General features: G+C 40.2%; 1 protein-coding gene across 11 annotated transcripts in view; it reads left to right on the plus strand.

Annotated features, from left to right (window-relative positions):
* The window catches only part of MAP2K6 (mitogen-activated protein kinase kinase 6), a 126,265-nt gene that overhangs the window by 61,451 nt on the left and 44,273 nt on the right, over positions 1-20,541 (plus strand). For 7 of the 11 annotated variants that reach the window (XM_057501659.1, XM_057501658.1, XM_057501660.1 and 4 more), the window contains exons 1-6: positions 7,131-7,168; positions 7,257-7,323; positions 16,761-16,809; positions 17,390-17,503; positions 18,860-18,979; positions 19,801-19,917. In XM_057501659.1, the coding sequence (XP_057357642.1) occupies positions 7,150-7,168; positions 7,257-7,323; positions 16,761-16,809; positions 17,390-17,503; positions 18,860-18,979; positions 19,801-19,917 (486 nt within the window). In that variant the 5' untranslated portion in view covers positions 7,131-7,149. Of the gene's footprint in view, positions 1-4,570; positions 4,714-7,102; positions 7,169-7,256; positions 7,324-16,760; positions 16,810-17,389; positions 17,504-18,859; positions 18,980-19,800; positions 19,918-20,541 lie in introns of those variants that run through there. The other 4 variants (XM_057501662.1, XM_036900113.2, XM_057501664.1 and 1 more) reach the window with 3 other exon arrangements.

Genomic DNA, 20,541 nt, shown 5'->3' on the forward strand with positions numbered 1-20,541 from the left:
ACCTCTGTGAAGTTTAGGCAGCATATTTATTAGATTGCTGTGGTCTCTGCCTCTTATTTCTTGGGTCTAGTCCTTACTCTGTACATGAATAAGACACGGGGGGATGGCTTTGAAGAGCTTGCACTCTAATGCCAGGGATGGGTGAGCAGATCAATCAGCATAGGAAGGGGAACATTAAAGATATGGCCAGAGTACAGTAACCACACGGGTGAGGGGCATTTATTCTTTGTGTTTTGTGGAAGGCTTCCTGGAGGAAAACATGCTTGACTGAGTGTTGAGGTGACCAGTGGAGACAGGTGATAAGAAACATTCCAGGGAAAACACAAGCAAAGTCCTGGAAGCTTCAAGCACCAAGGTGCATAAACGTGATTTATATGTGTGTGTATGACTGTGTGTGTGCATGTATCACAGTTGCAAAATATTCTGCAGATACTAGATTAATCTTGTTGCATTATTTTTTTTGAAGCATATATAATATGGCATGACCTCCTCTGCTGAAAACTGTAGATGGCTTCTCTTAAGTCTGAAATCGAAAAGTGATTACTTAACATTCTTTCAGTCTTTGGCTCCAACCAGCCCTTCCTGCCTTCTATTACTATCCTTCACTTTGTCCAGAGTGGACAACTCATAATTCTCTGAATATACCACAGTGCCTTCGCACTATCATTGGGAGCTCACCTGCATTCTACTTCCCAGCTCCCTGTTGCTTTTCCAAGTTCAGGTTGCCAAAATCCTACTCAGTATTTTTTTAAAACTTCTTAAAAATGAAAACATTTAAGTGTATAAAAAGAAGACAGAATGAACCCTTGTGTACCCTCAACTCCTACCAATTTTCAAAGGACCACTGAAATGACTACTTTATCTGTGAGACCATTTCTATTTTCTCATTTCCCTTGCTTAATTTCCTCTCTCCTGCTTTGAACCTGTTGTGTATTCACGGTGTGATGCTTGTATTGCATACCACACACACTTTATGGTATTACAGGAACCGGGTTTTAAATCTCGTGACCCTTCCAAAGCAGTATTTGTAGTGTGATGAACTTTTTGTTTCTTGTAACATCTGCATTTGGTGAATTATGGACAGTTTTGGCTCAAAGCTTCAGATAGCCCAGCAAGGCACTTCATTTGGAATTCTTTAGTAGCCAGGAAGAACTGATTGGTGATTGGGGAAGTGACAGGAAACCGGGAGAAGGTAACCTTACCATTATAAAGAGAGAAATGATGAAAAAAGGACACACTCTACTTAGACATACACTTGACAGGGGTTCTTAACCCTGTCTGGGATCTTCAATCACTTGTGGAGATTTAAAAAGAATAAGTGATACAGCCACTTTGAAGGACAGTTTGACAGTTTCTTACACAGCTAGCATACTTCTAACACATGATCCAGTAATCATATTCCTTGGCATTTACCCAAAGGAGTTGAAAACTTAAGGCACAGATCTTTATAGCAACTTTACTCATAATATGCACATAATTGGAAACAACCAAGATGCCCTTCAGTAGGTGAATGGATTAATGAACCATGGTCCATCCAGTGCTAAAAATAAATGAACTATCCAGCCATGAAAAGATATGGAGGGCCCTTAAAGGTTTATCATTCAGAGAATGAAGCCCATCAGAAAAGGCTACATACTGTATGATTCCAACTATATGACATTCTGGGAAAGATGAAATTATGGAGAAAGTGAAAAGATCAGTGGTTGCCAGGGGTTACAGGGAAGGAGGGATAAATAGGTGGGGCACAGGAGGATTTTTAGGACAGTGAAAATGTTATGTATGATACTGTAGTGATGGGTACATGCCAGTGTACATTTGTGTTAACCCATAGAATGTACAGCACTGAGAGTGAACCCTAATGTAAACTATGGACTTTGGGTGATTATGATCTGTCTGTGTAGGGTCATTAGTTATAGAGCAAATGTCCCACTCTGGGGGGGAGGATGTTGTTAATTGGGGAGGCTGTGATGTCGGGAGGCAGGGGGCATCTGGGAAATTGGTGTACCTTCCCTTCAGGTTTGCTGTGAACCTAAAACAGCTCTAAAAAAAACAGTCCTTAATAAGAGATAGGGGTTCTGCGGCCTCACTCCCAGAGACCTGGAGTCTGCAGAGCTGAAATACGCCTGTAGTCAGTAGGAACCAAGAGAATATGGTTCAAGTTTGATGAGATATTTGAAAATGCAATTTAAACATAAATAACACAAGAAGGGAAGAACAGAGGATGACATCTGAAGAAATAAGTTGCCCATACAGGGAACATTTTATTTAGCTCATTTTTAAAACATAGACATGGAAGGGAGAAAAGAAACTAGCATTTATTGAGCACCTCTCATATATCAGATGCTGCTAGTCTTTACATATATTGCGCCATTAACTAATTCTCTCAATGATCCGAGTCGCTGTCATCTCCGTGGAAACTGAGTTTAAGAAATATTTTCAAAGTCATAGTGTTAGTGAGTGGCACAGATGGGATTTAACATGAGGGCTTATTGATATTTAAGTTTGTGCTATTTCTACGCCGTTCTGTTTTTTTTGTGTTTGTTTTTGTAGGGCTTTATGCTAATTTTCAAAACAGTTGGAAAAAGAGCAACAAATATTCAGTCAACAGATATTTATGATGTGCAGGCATTGGGCACATCGCTGCCGAAAGGAAACTTACATTGGGAAGATAGATAAAAAATAAGTCATAAATAAATACAAAAGTAAGTCCATAAATGCAAAAATAAAGTGATTTGAGATTGTGACAATAGGTATGAGGAATATCAATGGAAGACAGTTGTGGGTATATATTTTAGACAGAGTGGATATTTTCAAGGAGAACATCAGAGGTGCGGTAAAGTGCATTTAGGTCATCTTGTTTGTGAGATGCTGGAATGTGAAAGCTGAGACCTGTGGACAGTGGTCCTTAAGCAGTGCTCAGGAAAGTCAGGAAGGTTCTGTGGGACATGTGATAAATGAGTTGAATTTGCAACTTTGAGTTCCAGTCCACAAGCCAGCTAGAGCCCTCTGGGCAGAGGGAACACCAGGAAGGTGAAGACCGACGTACCAGGAGATTCATTTCCCTCCTTGAAATCTAAATGGCTGTGTATTCTTAAATGAGCTTTTCAACTTTCTCTAAATTTTATGTAATTTCAAAGGAAATTTGGCATTCTGGCTGCCATCTGAGCAGGGGGAAAAATCCAGTGGTTTAGGGTCATGGAAGCGTGTGTGTCCCCTTCCATATTGCTGTTGTAAAGCCAGCTTTCTCCCTGTGCACCCTTCCCTCTGTCCTGCTCCCTTAGCTGTTTCACATCTGATCGTTGCAATTTAATAACGTTAAATGACACTTCTCTGCCCACTTGAGTGCCAGCTACCCTTGGACCTTAAGCCTAGATGCAAGTATTAAAGAGAGGGCAGCCAAGACCTCCAGGTTGCCAGACACTTGGCTAGAAATCCCATTCACATTGGGAAACAAGTTTTGAAATTAAACGTGGCCCTGGAAGCAATACCTCCTTTTGTAAAGCTGTGTCAATAACCGCAAGCCCTCATAACCATGCCCCCCAACCCTCAGCCTAGCTGCCAATATCTAGGCGTCAGCATAGCCTCCGGAGGCCGCCTTCTGTTGACCCGGTGGGACCCTCTTGCTGTCGGATTGGTGCTGGAGCACAATCTTCTGTTTTATGTAATAAGGCACATGAGAGAAGCCCTTCTTTGTGCACAGTCTTCCCAAGTGGGTACTGAGCAAGAGGTCTTGTGTACCCCATCATTTCTGGTACAAATTGAGTGAACATTGCTGTGGCCTGGTAAATGTTTTCTAACTATTGGCAGGGTTTTAATTTTCCAGTGCCATTCTACTCTAGGCCAGGATCATAATGACGCAGCTTTGGTTTGAGACGAATTTTGCAAATACATGTGTGTGGTGAGGCTACAATATTTTCAGAGAAAACAGGCATGGGTGTGACACAGGCTGATGTAATATAGTACTGCCTATACTCCATTGGGCCAGTGAGGCTTACTGTCTGCAGACTGTACCCAGCAGAGGGTCAAAGCTGGAAATACATGGAGTTCTCTCTCTCGGAGAAGGCTTGTTACTAGCCTCTGACATACTAGAGAGATGTCAGATCTCTTGCTTTTGCTGATATATTTTTCATTTTTTGCTTTTGAATTCCAAGGTCAAAGGCTGTTTAACATAGTTGACCATTTAGTTTTATCCTTCCTGTGTCTTCCTCACATTAATTAATTTTTTTTTAACATGTGTTCAATGTTAGGGTCAGGTATAGGCAGCCTTGCTGGAGGAACAGATTGCTTTGAAATAAACACAGCCGGAAACTGACCATATATTGTTTTCCTGTCTTTTAAGAAAGGAAACATGCATTTATAGAAAGGCTGGTGTGTGGTACTGTCCAGAATTTCTTGATAGATGTATTCTTCTATCCTGGTTAATGATTCATGTCACTCCTTGGTGTCCAGATGGACCCGCTTCCCTTCTCCCTTTCGGGAGTTGCCATTTCCCGGGAACAATAAACTAGCAGAGGTTTGCTACAGTCCGCCCGTGAGGAGGGGGCGGAGTCTGTGCAGTTCAGTTCTGTTTCTCTCTGCTGAAGCGTGGTCTTGGGAGCAAAGCAGGGAATGTCTTTTGTGATGTTTTCTTCTGCTAGTCCTCCTTGCAGCCTTGAAAACTTCCTCAGAGTCACTGCTGGCCTCTTCCTCGGCTACTTTTTCAGGGATGGGCGAGTAAGTGAATTATGAAATGTTGGGGGGGGGTGTGTGTATGTGATTTTTGCTTTATTTGTTTGTCGTTTAAAAATGAAGGCAGGGTATTTTTTAACCATGTAATTCAACTAGATTTTGTGTGTCTCCTGGAACTGTTTTTCCTGTTGCTGTCAGAAGAGAAGCAGGGTTCTTCTTCTCATACCTCCAAGACCTTATTATTGTTTTGGTCATTTTTAATCCTTTAGTCTCTCTGTTGAAAGGTTTCTCTCTCGTTTACTCTTTCTTTGCATAGACATTTTGATGATTTGTTGAGGCATAGTAATAATTAATTGCTATTAATGAATTGCTAATATTCTACTATGGTGCAATAGTTCATTGAAAGTTTTTAAAAGGCAGTTTTCTCCATAAGTAGCTCTTTCTCTTGACATCTTATAACCGCTGAGTTAGACATGAAGAAGAGAGAGAGGTAGGAATTTGAGAATAACTTCCACCTCTGGCTCACTTCAGTGGCAACTGGGGAGTCTTTTTTCACAGGCAAAATATGTTTTAGTTCTATTTTGTTTTGTTTTGTTTTAGCTGAGATGACTACAGGGTGGTATCTCCTGGGGATTAGCCGGCTTACCTATCATGGGTTTGGAATATGTATGTAGTTATCTGGACAAGTTGGGTTTGTCATTCATTCCTCACTAGAAAATCTCCTTTAAAGTAGAATTCCCTCTCTGTCTGATTGAGGCCCGTGGATGGGAATTGTTGGAATTAGGCCATCAACGTATTTGGGTTCTGACCACCGGATCCAGCACTTAGCATTGCTGCAGGTACACAGTGTAGCTCTGGGCAGTGTCCTAACTGACTCACTTAGCGATGTGTGCTAAATGACCATTTGCACTGCAGCAGGAAGAAAGTAAATGGTGAGTTTTGAATGTTATGAAACACATCGATAAGCCCAAATGAGGAGAGAGATAAGGCCTGTTAGAGGGAAGGTGGTCCTGAAAGGCTCTCTCTGTGTTGATTACTGCCAAGCATATTTTTTTCTTGGCTGTATACAACTTGGCCAGATTGAACTAGAGTTTGGATTTTGAAAGCATAGAAAAAAAAGGATTCAATTATACATTATATTGTGCTGTGGAATATATGAACGATTCTGTTCATGAGTTTCTCAGATGACTTATTTATTTTTAACACGATTGTACAGCTCCTTCCTCTTGATGATAATTAACAGTTTCTTAACCTATTTCAGTGCCCTTTTGTATGTCTTACCTTGTGGGCCTCCTATAGGTCCAGTAAGACAGGTAGTGATGGTATTTCCCCATTTTACAGTTGAGGATATTGAAAGTCAGAAATGTGACTCTGGAAGTCACTTGGTGAGGAAAGGAACCAGACATAAACTGTTTTTTTAAAAAACTCATAATCCCATAATCCCCTCACCCCCATTCTCTCTGGTCACCTCTAAATTCTTCCATCACAGAATAGGGGAAAGAGTTCTGACCTGGGTGGTTAGAGACCTGGATTCGGATTCTGATCGGGTCATTGCTGGCTGCACAATGCTGAGCAATCACCAGAATCTTTGGATGTCTTTTTCAACTGCAAGGAGGTTACAATATTTGATTTTTTAATTTCTTGGCAGGCTCAAAATCTCTAAGCAGAGCTTTGTCCAGGCTTGTGTCATCTCAGTGGTGCTCACCTGCCATGCGAAGAGGGAGAAAGAGAATAGAAGTGTGGGCCTTCTATCCAGCTCTGCTTTGCTTTCCCCTGTCGAGCACGAAGAGGCACAGGATCTCCTTAGATGAGGAAAACCCTGGGCCCTTACAAGACTATTTTCTCTGATCAGCTTCCTGAGCTGGCATTTCTCAGTCTGTTCTTTTTATTCATCAAACAGAAGTACTGGAGCCAAGCGCTCCTGTAGTTTCAGCCCAGGGATGAACACACTGGTTACACTGCCATCTGGCCCTGAAGGAGCGATCACCTCCTTGCACGAGCTCATCTGTTGCCTTAATCCTTTGGAACAGGGTAAATGTAAACAAATAATTCTCTGCCCCTCTCTCCTCGTCTCACCTTAGGGCAGGTGGTTGAGAATGGGTAGGACAGAGCACTGGGGAAGTATTTTATCCTGCCTCCATGGTTAACTCTTATCAGTTGTTTACAGATCAATTTAGAAAATTGCGGGATTTTGAGATAAAGGGTGACAGCATTTGACATTAAAAAGAAAAAAAAAAATCTAAAACCGACACCACCTACCGTTCGTATTGTTGAGAAGAAAGAACAAAGACATTGTAATAACAATCCCTCAGCAGGAAGGAAAGGGTAGGTCTTTAGGTCGAGACTGTAGGCATTCTTATACTGCCATTTTCATCCTGCACCGGAGAAAAGCCTCCGTGGCCGTTTTCTGTATTTGGGAAGCTCTTCCTGGGACCCGGGGCCTGTCACTCACAGACTTGCTGTGGCGCTCGGAATGGCCAGATGAGAGCTCCGTGCCCAGGTCAGCCCTTTTCCTCTGCAGCGGTCAGTGCCCCTGTTCTCCCACTGTGATTTAGACCTTAACCTTATCCTTGTGTCTTTCCCCGTAGGCAAGAAGCGAAACCCTGGCCTGAAAATTCCGAAAGAAGCTTTTGAACAACCTCAGACCAGTTCCACGTAAGTTGGCAAGATCATTGTCTTAACCCGAACACTTGCACTTTGCACAGTGCCAGGGAATGGGGGTTTGTTTCTGGACTGGTGAGCGATAGCTTGCCTGTGAAAATAGTTGTTAGAAAGAGAGGCCTTTAGAGGGGGAAGCCATGTGCTTGCTGTTCTGACACCTACATGACCTACGTGGGGTCAGTCTCTACTGAACATCCTTTGCACTGAGTGTCTCACATTACGGGCTGGCGGAAAATTGAGTGTCACAAATGCATTTGGCAGATGGAGTCCTGTGTGAGTCCAGAAAGGTCCCTGTATGTGGGCCTTTTGCCTTTTCCATATGGATTTGAGCAAACAAGCCAATCCCTGTGAGAGTCACTACTATAAAACTTGTGTTGAGCTGGAAAGATGGCATTTGGTAAGGACGCAGCATCCTGACACCTAAATCCTGTCTCACATAAACAGAGGCAAAGTGAGGGGAAGGAACGCTTTTTCATTAGCTGAGGCCTTGGCCCGGGTTCCTAAATGAGCTCAAGTCCCAGGGAAGCAGGACAGCCTCTTCCTGAGCCTCTCCCTTGTTTCTTCGTCTCTCTGTGGGGTGGCGAGGAGACCACCTGTCCAGCTGGAGGTATGACCACCTGTCAAAGCATGGGCGTGAGAAGGATGGAAACTTCAAGGAAAACCATAACAGCAGGAGCCCTAGAGAGGCTGAGCCAGTACAGAGAGGCCATTCCCAATGGCAGCTGGAATTTTTTCAAGGCTTTCTCTCGTCTGTGCGAAAGTGCCCGCCTTTGTAAAGGCTTTTGGGCTTAGCTGTGATCCATCCTATCGGAAGGTGCACCCCCTGATGTTGGAGTGTGCTGGTGAGAAAAGATTCTATCTTTTGTAAGACCTGGTTGAGGCCACGGGTCATTGGCTTCCATGAAGAATAGAAACTTGACACCGCGCAACCTCTAGGCACAGAGCAGAGGTGGAGGGCTGCTCTTCAGGGTTCTGGACTGAAGCCCAAGGGCCAAACTCAGGTTAGACTGTTCCTTTCATGAGGATCTGAAGGAGGAAGTTCCTTCCGTATCTGCTGTCAACATTGGGTTTTTCAGTCTCTCTGGTTGTTTTTTTTCCCCAGCATAAGGGACTGTGTAACTAATAACTTCTCCTCTTTGACTGGTTTCTCCAGAACTTAGAATCAAATATGTGGCTGCCCTGTACTGTGTAGGTCTTTATGGGGTCGACTTTTAAAACTTTGTAATTTAAAATAATTGGAGATTCATAGAAGGTTGCAAAGAACCACCCAGGGCAGTCCCAGGTACTTCTTCTAACTTGTGTCCTGCCCCTCAACATTAACGTCTTACACAACTCTAGGACAATATCAGAATCAAGAACGTGGCATTGGTGCACACCACAGAATTTATTCAGATTTCATCAGAAGTACGAGCACTGATGTGTGTGTGTGCATGTGTGGTGTAGCTCTATGCAGGCTTATCACTTGTGTAGCCTTGTATCACCACTATTGAGATGCTCAGTTCTGTCAATACTCTTCCGTGTTCCTCCCTTATAGCCATACCCACCACTGACTCCCAACCCAGTCATTCCTAATCCCTGGGAACCACCAATCTGTTCGTCATCTCCATTTTGTCATTTCATGATTGTTAGATAAATGGAATCATGCATCTCCTTTTTGAGACTGGCATTTTTCATTCAGCATAATTTCCTTGAGGTTCATTCAGGTTGTGGCAGGAACAGCAGTTCATTCCTTGTTGTTGAATTCCATCCCGTGGTATGGATATACCACAGTTGGTTTCACACTGTAGCCTTTGAAGAGGATATAGGTAGTTCCCAGTTTTGGGTTATTATGAGTAAAGCTGCTTTGACTATTCATGTACAAGTTCTTGAAAACTTGAAAATAAGTCTTTGTTTTCCCAGGATATATATCCAGTAGTACAATTGCTGGGATTTATGATAAGCCCATTTTTAGTTTTGAGAGAACTGCCGGAGTATTTTTCAGAGTGATTGGACCATTTTATGTTCTTGTGGTGATCTTTGAATGCTGCAGTTTCTCTACATCCCTGTTAACATTATCAGTTTTCCATGTTAGCCATTCTGATAGATGTACAGTGATATATCACTGCAGTTTTAATTTTCATTTCTCTAATAGTTAATGATGAGTACTTTTAGGTGTTTATTTTCCATCCACGTATCTTCTGCAGTGAAATGTCTGTGCATGTCCTTGCCTATTTTGAAATTATTTTTTAAAGTTGAGTTTTGAGAATTCTTTATATAGACACAAGGAGTTTGTTAGATATGTGACTTTAAAATGTTTTCTCCTAGTCTGTATTTTGTCTTTTCATCCTTTTATTTCAATAAAATCTAATTTACCCAGTTTTCTTCTTACAAGATCACATTTTTGGTGACAGTTTTAAGAACTCTTTGCTTAGTCCTTGGCTCTGAAGATGTTCTCTTATGTTCTTTTCTAGAAGTTTTATAGTTTACATTTTAAATTTAAGCCTGTGATACCTTTTTAATTTAACTCTTGTACAAGGTGTGAGGTTTAGTTTGAGTTTTAATTTGTTGCCAGTGGATTTCCAATTACTCCAGTGCCATTTGTTGGAAAGTCTATTCGTCTTCCATTGAATTGCTTTTGCTCCTGTGTCAATATTTAATTGTGCCAAATATTAATTTGTCAAACATGAGCTGTGCATATTTGGTTGGGTCTGTCCCTGGGTTTTCTTTTCTGTTCCATTGATCTGTGTGTCTATCCCTCTGCCTATTGATTTATATGCCAACCCCTTTAATTGCTACAGCTATATGGTAAGCTTTAACATTAAGAAAGGTGATTCTTCACACTCTGTTCTTTTTTTAAAAAATTTTTTATTAAGGTATGATTGATATACACGCTTATGAAGGTTTCACATGAACAAACAATGTGGTTACTACATTTACCCATATTATCAAGTCCCCACCCATACCCCAGTGCAGTCACTGTCCATCAGTGCAGCAAGATGCCACAGATCCACTATGTCCCTTCTCCACACTAATATGTTCTTAATTTTCAAAATGATTTTGGCTAATTCTAGGGCTTTTCTCTTTTCTTGTAAGTTTTAGAGCAAACTTATCTATCTCTACAAATAAACTTGCTGAGATTTGGGTAGGAATTGTGTATAACCCATAGATCAGTTTAGGGGCAATGGGTATCTTTACTACACCGAGTCTTCCAATACATGATGAACCTGGTAGATTTCTCCAAGTATTTAGATTTCCTTTGATTCCTTTCATTAGTATTTTATAGATTTCATCATATAGATTCTTTACATTAAGTTTTGCTAATATTTATACCTAAGTATTTCATTTTTTGGAGTAATTATAAATTCCATTTTTGACTTGGGTTTTCACTTGCTCATTATCCATATATAGAAATGAACATCTGCTTTTCTGTGTTGATCTTATATCCTGTAACCTTAAGAGATTCACTTAAAAGTTATAGGAGCTTTTTGGTAGATTCCTCAGGGTTTTCTATGCAGACAGTATGTCTTCTGCAAGTAGAGAGAGTTTTATTTATTCCTTTGAAAACTATATTGTTTTTTTGACTTAACTTCTTGTTTTATTTCAGTGGCAAGAATGTCCAGTACTCTGTTAAATAAGATTGGTGAGAGTAGGTAGTTTGCTTTGTTCTTAGAGGGAAAGCATCGGTCTTTCACCATTAAGCATGATGTTAGGTTTTTGTAGATACTGCTTATGAGGTTGAAAAGTTCCTTTTTAGTCTTAGTGTACCAAGAGTTTTTATCATCAACGTGTGTTGAATTTTGTTGAATGCTTTTTTTGTGCATCAATTGATACAATTATAGATTTTTCTTCTTTGTGCTGTTGGTATGAATTTACACTGGTTGATTTTTAAATATTGAACTAAACTTACCTACCCAAAATAAATGCCATTTTGTTGGGGTATGTTGTTTTTTTACATATCCTTGGGTTCAGTCTGCTAAAATTTTGTTGATGATTTTTGTGTCTAAGTTCATGAGAGATGTTGGTCTGTAGTGGGTTTTTGTGATGTGTGCTGTTATTTTCTGGTTTTGGTATTAAGGTAATACTGGCTTTGTAAGTGAATTCGACTGAATTACTTTTATTCCCCCTGTAGACATTGTATAAAATTGACATTAATTCCTCTTTTTTCTGTTTTTTTAACTGTTTGCTAATATTCTCCAGTAAAACCAACTGAGCCTGGGTATTTCTTTTTCTGGAGCTTTTAAGTTATAGTTCAATTTCTCTAATAAGTAAGGACTATTCAGGCAGTCTATTTCATCAAAGTAAGTTTGGGTACTTTGTGGTTTTCAAGGAATTGGTTCACTTCATATAAGTTGTTGAATTTATGAGAGTCAAGTTGTTTATACTATTTCCTGATCATGCTTTTAATGGCTGCAGGATATGTTGTGATAACCCCAGTAGTTTTCTCCTGATATTGGTGATTTGTGTCTTTTCTCTTGTTCTCTCTGTATCAATCTTGTAAGAAGTTTATAAATTTTATATAAAAAAAGAAAAAAACTTTTCTTTTTTTCCCCCTATCTTCAGTTTTATTAATTTCTGCTCTTTATTTGTTCCTTTGGGATACATTTTTATGTATCCCTCCCAGCTGTCTTACAGTCTATCCCTTTACATTTTTATTCTTCACTTTCTTCTGATTTTATTAATTTTCTCTAGTTTATGAGATTTTGAAAGCCACCATAAATCCTTCGTTGGTATAAACAAATGAATAAAAACCTATGCACGGACACACATAGCGTCTGTGTGGTCTGTCCCTCTTGGGGTAGAAAAAGCATTGAGTATACTTTTCTTTTTCAGTGGGTGAAGCTGAGGGCATCGTCACTTCATTATTATAGACTCCACCACTTTAGCTCACAGAGAGGCTTATTATTATTTATTATTTTAATACTGAGGCTTAAATCTGTTCTCCTGAAGAAGTAGCTTCCCCATTTCATGTTTTTCTGGGCAATTTTTTGAGGGTGGCTTGGTGACTCTTACCATTTACACCCTGCCTCCTCCTGCTGTACCGCACAAAAATAAATCTCCTGGGACAGAGCCCCGTTTTCCTCAGCTCCTTGTGTGTGGTCGCTCTGCTGAGCTTTCTTTTGGTGACTAATGCCAGTGTGTCTTTGACTCAGGTTTCTGCGCTGTGACTTACTTGATTGGCAGCAGCTAATTCTAAATCTGTTTAATGCTAGTCAGTATTATTTCACTTAACCCTCCCAAGAAACTCAGGAGGCAGTTACTGTGACTCATTTTATAAATGAGAAAGCAGACCCGCACAGTGGTCAGGTGCATTGCTCAGAGCAGTCGAGCATACCGTCGTGGATAATACTTCAGGATCTAGCTGGATCTAGATCTACATTCGTAGCTGGGATCTAAACTTCACTAGCTGAATACCTTAGGCAAATAACCTGACCCTATTAAGCCTTAGTTTTCCCTTCTGAAAAATGGAATAAACAATGTGGTTGCTGTGAGGAACAGCTGTCAACCCACATTAAGTGTCTAGCCTAGTGCCTGTTCCATTGTAATTTCTCAATGAAGGTTGCTCCAAGCGTTGTTATTATTAATTCTTATATTATTGTAACATTATAATAGCAGATAATATTATAATTATATATTTATATAATATAATATAATAATTTATAATATATATAACACATAAATATAATATATAAGAATAATAAGAATATTTAGTATAATTATAATAGTCATAATAATATATTATTGGAATAATTATGATTGAATAATAATAATAATAATAAAGTAGAGCCCTGTTGTACAAACTCAGGGCCCTCTGACTGTCAAGTATGGGCTCTTAGCTACCCATTAGACTGGTAGAGACTGTGGCCAAACAGTTCATGGCCAGTGGAATGAGAGGCAAGGTCCTTTACTTCTGCAGTTGAGAAGACTTCACTGTGTGGCTCTGGGTTCTAATCTCACAGGCCTTTGAATGACTTCAATTTATTATTATTGTTGTTATTTTTATTAAAATATCATTGATATACAATCTTATGATGGTTTCACATAAACAGCACTGTGGTGTCATTGGTCCCCCATATTATCAAGTCCTCACCCCATCTATTGCAGTCACTGTCTGTCAGCGTAGTAAGATGCTGTAGAGTCATTAATTGTCTTCTCTGTGCTGTACTGCCTTCCCTGTGACCTGCCTATATTGTGATTGTGAATTATAGTGTCCCTTCATCCCCTTCTCCCTTCCCACCCACCCTCCCCAACCCCTTTCCCTTTGGAATGGACCGCTAGTCCATTCTTGGGTTCTGTGAGTTTGCTGCTGTTTTGTCCCTTCAGTTTTGCTTTGTAGTTATACCCCACAAATGAGTGAAGTCTTTTGGTATTTGTCTTTCTCCACCTGGCTTATTTCACTGAGCATAATACCCTCTAGATCCATCCATGTTGTTGCAAGTGGCAGGATTTCTTTTCTTTTCTGGCTGAATAATATTCTGTTATATATATGTACCACATCTTCTTTATCCTTTCATCTATTAATGGACACTTAGGTTGCTTCCATATCTTGGCTATTGTAAATAAAGCAGTGATAAACATAGGGGTGTGTATGTCTTTTCAAATCAGGGACTTCAAATTATTTAATCTGTTTCCATGCCAAGTCATCACATTAGAATAAAGACAATAATGCCTCTAAGAGTTGTGAACATTGTAGAAGATATTTTATGTAAGGGACCCAGCACAGTCTGTGGCCCAAGTAGATGCTTAATAAATATTATTGAATAGATGAATAATAATTGCATAATAACCAGGAGACTGATTACTCATGTAGCATTATAAATAAATTCTTGCTATAATAAACCAAAGCTAGTTGTTCACACAAAAAAGTAATACTAGGTGACCTTTGGAATACCTTTGGTCTTCCAGGGAAGGAATTTTGTAATAAGCTCAGTTCTTCCCCCAGAGGACTAAAATACTGAATAAGCAAGCGAAAACATCCACCCACAGTTTCAACTCCTGTGGAGACTCAATGCCCTGGGCAAACTAATATGCTGTCTGGCCAGAACACGGTGTCAACTAATCCAATAGGAACTGTCGGGCTTGGCCCCATCATTTGATGCTTTTGGCGGACTTGATGAGCCCAAAGGCCTCAGGCTTGGGTGGATTGATCATTTTCATTAGGGGAGGCCTGGGTGTTGGGAGCAGGATTTAATTAGACTTGGCTTGGAATCATGGCTTCACACTGAGGAGCAAGTTTGTGAAACTCCAAGCTAGTTTCTTATCTAGAATATAGGAATAATGATACTCATGGGTGTGTGTGTGTGTGTGTGTGTGTGTGTGTGTGATTCAGGTAAAGCACTGAGCCCTATTTTTCAGCGTGTCTCCTTTTCTCTGTAGGTCATAACCGATTCAGGTGATGAGGGTTTTATTTTCAGCTCTGTGGAGGCAGTGTGGCTTCAGCAAACCACTGAGATTTTTCTGGGTTTCATTTTTCTGAACCTGGGAAATGGCATAACAGCCTCCTATTATTAGGTAGAGGTATAATACAGGATTTGTATAAAGCTGGAGTCAGTGAACTTTTTTATTTTTATTTTTGCAAAAGGCCAGAGAGTAAATATTTGGCCAGGGCCTCTTTGCATATTCTTTGTTGTTTGTTTTTTACAGCCTTTTAAACTTGTAAAAATCATTCTTAGATGGGCCAACACTGAAATGTGCTGAGCCCTGGCGTATATGCTAGACTATCAGAACTGGAAGAGGTCTTGCCCCAAACCCTCATTGGACGACAAGAAAGCAGCGGCAGCTCCAGATAACCGGTGGCCTTTCCGTTGCCGCATTGCTTCATGCTTTTGAAAAGGAAGGGCCTAAACAATTCCAAAGGATTTTTTATTGCTTGTGTTAGCCATATGTTTCAAGTAATTTTCATCTTTATTTCAAAGTTCCTTTGCAATCCGTACACATTACGACAACTAAAGAAACACAGCTTTGGAAATTTTAAGAATGAAAAAGTGGAATTTTAGAAATGTAAAACTCTGCAAAGCATTTTTGAAGAAAAAGTCCCTGCTCAAAAACACATATAAAAACATCGTCGCCGTTTGTGTGTGGTGTTCCTTTCTCTCCCCCCATCCCAGTCCCTGGTTTTCAAGTTAGTATAGAGAAACTTTATTTTATGTTTTCAAGGCATTTCAAAGTGATTTTGAGGTGAGGGAATTCTTGCCACGAAAACCCTGGGTTCATGTTTATATCTGTGTTTCTATTCCTGCTTTTTCCTTTTTATTTATTTATTTTGTTTCAGCAAAAGGGGCAGAATTATATAACACATTAGGGTTGGAAAAAATTGTCATTGGCAAAGTTTTTTTTCCTTCTTCCTTTCATCTTCCCTTCTTCCCATTTTCCCTTGTATTTTTCTCGAGACAGTTCTGCCATGGAATGTCCCCAGGGAGACTTGAGTTTCCACCTCTCCGGTCCCCGTTTGTTCTGGCTACACCAGGAGTCTCCTGTCTTCAGCCTCTAGTTGCTTCGTTTGCTCATATTCACAGTGTGCTTCTTGGCATTTACTACTTTGGCTGTGATACTTTCGGTGCATTTATTTCAAGAAAATGCTTTTCTAGGCTCCTAGTCAGGTGCATAGCCACAGCCAATCTTTCTCTTAAGTGGATTGATAGCAACCCAGGTAGCCTTGAAGGGGTAGGATTAAATACATGGGAGGGGACTACGTGCTTTCTCTATGGAGTCCAGAATCGGTAAACCTCTGGCTGCTGAGATGACCCCTGGATAGTGTGTACAGAATGTGTAGGAGAAATATCATAAGTGGATTAGAAAGCCTGGCAGAAAAGAAAGTATTTTGACCTAAAAATCAGAAGACCTGGGTTAGTTGTGTCTTTGGGCAAGTCACTTCACCTCTGTGGACCTTTTTCCACCTAGAAGATGGCAGGGACTAGATAGATTTGGAATTCTTATGGTCTGTTAATTTTGTGAGTTACCATAGCGTTAGGCTAGGTTAGTTATTACTGTTTCTTTTTTAAAGCAAGTGTGGAAAAAGTGAGGTCACTGGGCACATTAGTGTTTTTGGATGAAAAAAATTGGGGCTTACTAGAATAGTATAAGATACACAAGAATAGTATAGTATAATTATTTATGTGTAGGGCATATTTATTTGATATTTGCTACATGCCAGACATTCTGCTAAACATTTTACTTGGAATATCTTACTTAATACTACTGCTCTGTGAGGTAGGTGTACAACTATCCACATGTTAAAGAAGAAATGGAGTCTTGAAGAGATTAAGTCATTTAAACCCCAGTATATCTTATTCTAAATCTCACATTATTAACACTTTAATGCTGCTTTATTTTACTCATGAAATTTCACCTTATTCCTAAGAAAATAAATCTGTCCAGTCCAGTTGCATATAATTTGGGAAGGGCATATTTGACTAACTTACTCATATTATTTCTTTGCCCTGTTTCTTTCTTAGGCCACCTCGAGATTTAGACTCCAAAGCTTGCATTTCTATTGGAAACCAGGTGAGAACCATCATGTTTGCCAGTTAATATCTTGACCATTTTACATATATGTTTTCTGAGTAGCCATTGAAAAATTTATCTTTCATAACATGCTGTGAAGGGCTGAGTCCAAAAAAGTTTGAATTTAAACTGAAGTGGAATGTGGAGCTCCTGCTGCTTTGAATGCCGAACTGAAATCAGGCTCTCGTGGTCCTGACAGAATGTATTTGGGGAGAGTGCATGATTCTCTTTGACGTGCATTCCCTCCAAGGCCGTGCATCAGTCTAGTTGCCATCCGTTAGCAAAGGGATTATGCATTAATTCAGGGGGCATGGCTAAGGGTCCACAGTGTAGACAGATTTGGATGAGCGATTTGGAAGCTGAATTGGAGTTGGGTCTCTGCATTGCCTGTGATGAGCAGATGGCATGCTGTGAGAGTCTCCATCTCCTGGCACTTCTTGCCTTCAGGAGCTGCTAGGAAAAGCTTCTGGACCAGAAATAATCCTTAGAACATTAGCAGAAACCTGAGAAAGGACAAGACAGTCTGTGGTCAGTTGATTTTTTCTTTTTCCTTATGCATTATTACTTGTCTGTCTTGCAGAACTTTGAGGTGAAGGCGGATGACCTGGAGCCTATAATGGAACTGGGCCGAGGTGCGTACGGGGTGGTGGAGAAGATGCGACACGTGCCCAGCGGGCAGATCATGGCGGTGAAGGTAGAGTTGACACTCTCCAAACGTTTTCTCTCTGTGCTGTATGTCTGTCCATCTCAATTGCAAATCAGCTCTTTTCCTAGAAGTAAAACAATCTTCAGTGGGGTGAAACAGAAAAGGTTATTTGTAGAGAACAGTATTTCCCTCCAAATGTGTGGAAGATGCTTCCTTAGCATGAGTTGCATCCACTGATTTTTTTTGAACTGATAAATCCGACCCCCTTGTATTAATTTTTTTACGCAACCATGATGTTATCATCACACAAAATAATTAACAATTATTTCTTTAATGTCATCTAATACCAGGTCCAAACTAAAATTACTTTAATCATCTCAGAAGTTGTTTGTTTTTACCCCCATTGGTTGTTCGAGTCAGAATCCACATAAAGGTTCATATGTTGCATTTGGTTGTTATGTCTGAAAAGTCTGTTTTATTCTATATTCTGTTGCTTTTAAAGAGTTGTCCCTGAAAAATCAGGAAACCAGAACTGAGGGAGAAAATTGTCTCCATTTGTAGATAAAAGGAGGGTAAGATGTATCTTGAATGAAGTTGAGTAGTTTTTGAGCTAATAAAAGAAATTTAGGATCATTGCATATTTCTTAAGGAGATACTTGGAAGGACCTTGGAGAATTAGCATCTCTAGATGAGTAATAGATTTGGGCCATTGTTAGGAGTGTGGATGGTCAGATGATTTGGAGCCCTTTGTTTTGGAGAATGGGTATCTTTACCTTACAGATTTTTCATTTTGTTCTTTGCAGACTCTTATTAAGTAGGCAAAAAATGTGAAAAACCTAATGATAGGATATCTTTACTGTAATTTAAAACATAATCATGTCTATGTGAGGCTACATTTGCCGATGTGACAGCACTGGGGTAGGAATGAACAGCCTCGCCATTTCTGTCTGATTCCAACCATTTCCCATAGTTGTATCAATTCTCTAACATTTGCTATTTTGTCCAAATAGTCTTATTTGTTCCCAAAGAGGGGCTTTTGGAATTTTTTTTTGTAGGGCTCAAATCAGCCACAAAGTCATTGATACTGTGACCTTTTTGTACTAAACAGACATAATATAGTAAACCAGAATGTTTTTGTAACTTGAAAATACATTCCCAGACTTTTGCACACTTTCCAGAATGTATTGTGAGTTTGCTTCTTAGCAGGGATTGTTCGGGAAATCAAATGAGTAAGTCTTCCTTTTTTTCATTTGTTATACATAGCTAATCACTTAACAGTAGATATTTGAAAGGTGCTTGCTAGAAGTTGTGGGCTGAATTATTGTACTATTTAGGGTCCCTGCCTTACTGACTGATTCATCCTCAGAGCAGTAACCATGCATTTTTCCATGCATTCCCATTTAGCGGATCCGAGCCACAGTAAATAGCCAGGAGCAGAAAAGGCTACTGATGGATTTGGATATTTCCATGAGGACAGTGGACTGTCCTTTCACGGTGACCTTTTACGGCGCTCTCTTCCGGGAGGTGGGTGATCCTTCCATTCTAAGTCTGAGGGGGACAATAACTTAAAAAAATGTTTCTCTGATCACATAAATGCCATGTACCTGTCCTTTTTGATGTGTCTTCTATAGAGAGTTTTATGCTCATACAATGATGACATGCCCCAGTGCAAAGCTTTATGGTATTTTCAAATGTGTTAAGCCCTTTTGAAGATGCTAAGGCTCCCTTTTTGCTTTTTGTTTTGGTTTGTCTTTTTTGACAGAACCGTCTATGATTCAATCGTCTCTAAACTGATTTGGAGAGATTCCTTAAAATCTGATATATTCTGGTCTTTTGGCCACCTGATAACCTTCCTGTAGGCTGCTTGTGTACCGTACAGGCTTAGGTTTGTCTCTTTGCTCTACCTCTGCTTTTCACTTTACCATGATATGAATTATGATGCATCACCTCAATTTTAAAACTAGCCTTCTGATGAATGATTGCCAGTGCTCCATGTGGGAGGTCAGAGGCGGAGCAGGCATCTAGACCTAACTCCTAGAGGGCAGTAACAACAAAGATTTGGGCTTCTGGGATTCTATTGCTTGTGTCTATCAGTATTTAGATCCTAGTTTTCAATAATGCTGACGTGATCCCATGCAAGTTCTGATGGGCCATCTGCTGCTTTGCTCATTGGAGATAAACTTGCTTGTTTATAAAGTCCTTTGAGATCTTGAAGGAAAACTGCACTTCCTCCAAAAAGTCAAGTAAAAAACAGTTCATTCTTCCTGACAGGTGGTAACTGTTTCCTCTTTTCCCTTTTCATCCTCTCTCTTAATCTCTGAACTAATCGGGCTCCTGGTCTCCAGGGTGATGTTTGGATCTGCATGGAGCTCATGGATACGTCACTAGATAAATTCTACAAACAAGTCATTGATAAAGGCCAAACAATACCAGAGGACATCTTAGGGAAAATAGCAGTTTCTGTGAGTACATCACAAACCCTACCACCTGGAGAATGTGAGAGGCCTATCCCTTAGGTATCTTTGTATCCCCAGTATCTCAAACACTACCATCGCTTCCATCCAGTACCTGTCTGTTGAGTGTATGTGTGCATCTCTGGCTGGGTAAATGGATGCTTTTCTTCCTGAGCACTGGGTAGAAGATTCTACCACTGACGCGGTTTGGTAAACTCTCAGTTATAATGCCTCTGAGCAGCGCCTTCATCTGCTAGGACTACATTCCTGGTGTCTATATTCTCAAATCAGTTTATTTTGTTGTTCATGTGTAGAGTTTTAAATGTTTCCTAGGACTAATAGGCATAGAAGAAGGCAGAAGAAAATGAAGTGGGATGAAGGGCTGCTCCCTTAATGTGGCAGGTGGAAAAAAAATGCTGGAGGCTAAATGAGAAGCAGGATAGATGAGTGAGGTGTCCTCTCTACTGTAAGATACCGCCCTTTCCGGTGGGCGGAGTCCCGTCTGCTTCACTTCCTGTGCATTTTCCCGGTTGGGACCGCCGCTGTTTGAGAAAAGATCTCTCCTTGTGACCTTCAGCCAGGGATAATAAATCTGGATATACTTGACATTTGATTTCTTTCCAGTGATGGGGA

The sequence above is a fragment of the Manis pentadactyla genome, chromosome 4 (genome assembly GCF_030020395.1).
Source record: "Manis pentadactyla isolate mManPen7 chromosome 4, mManPen7.hap1, whole genome shotgun sequence".
NCBI lineage: Eukaryota > Metazoa > Chordata > Mammalia > Pholidota > Manidae > Manis > Manis pentadactyla.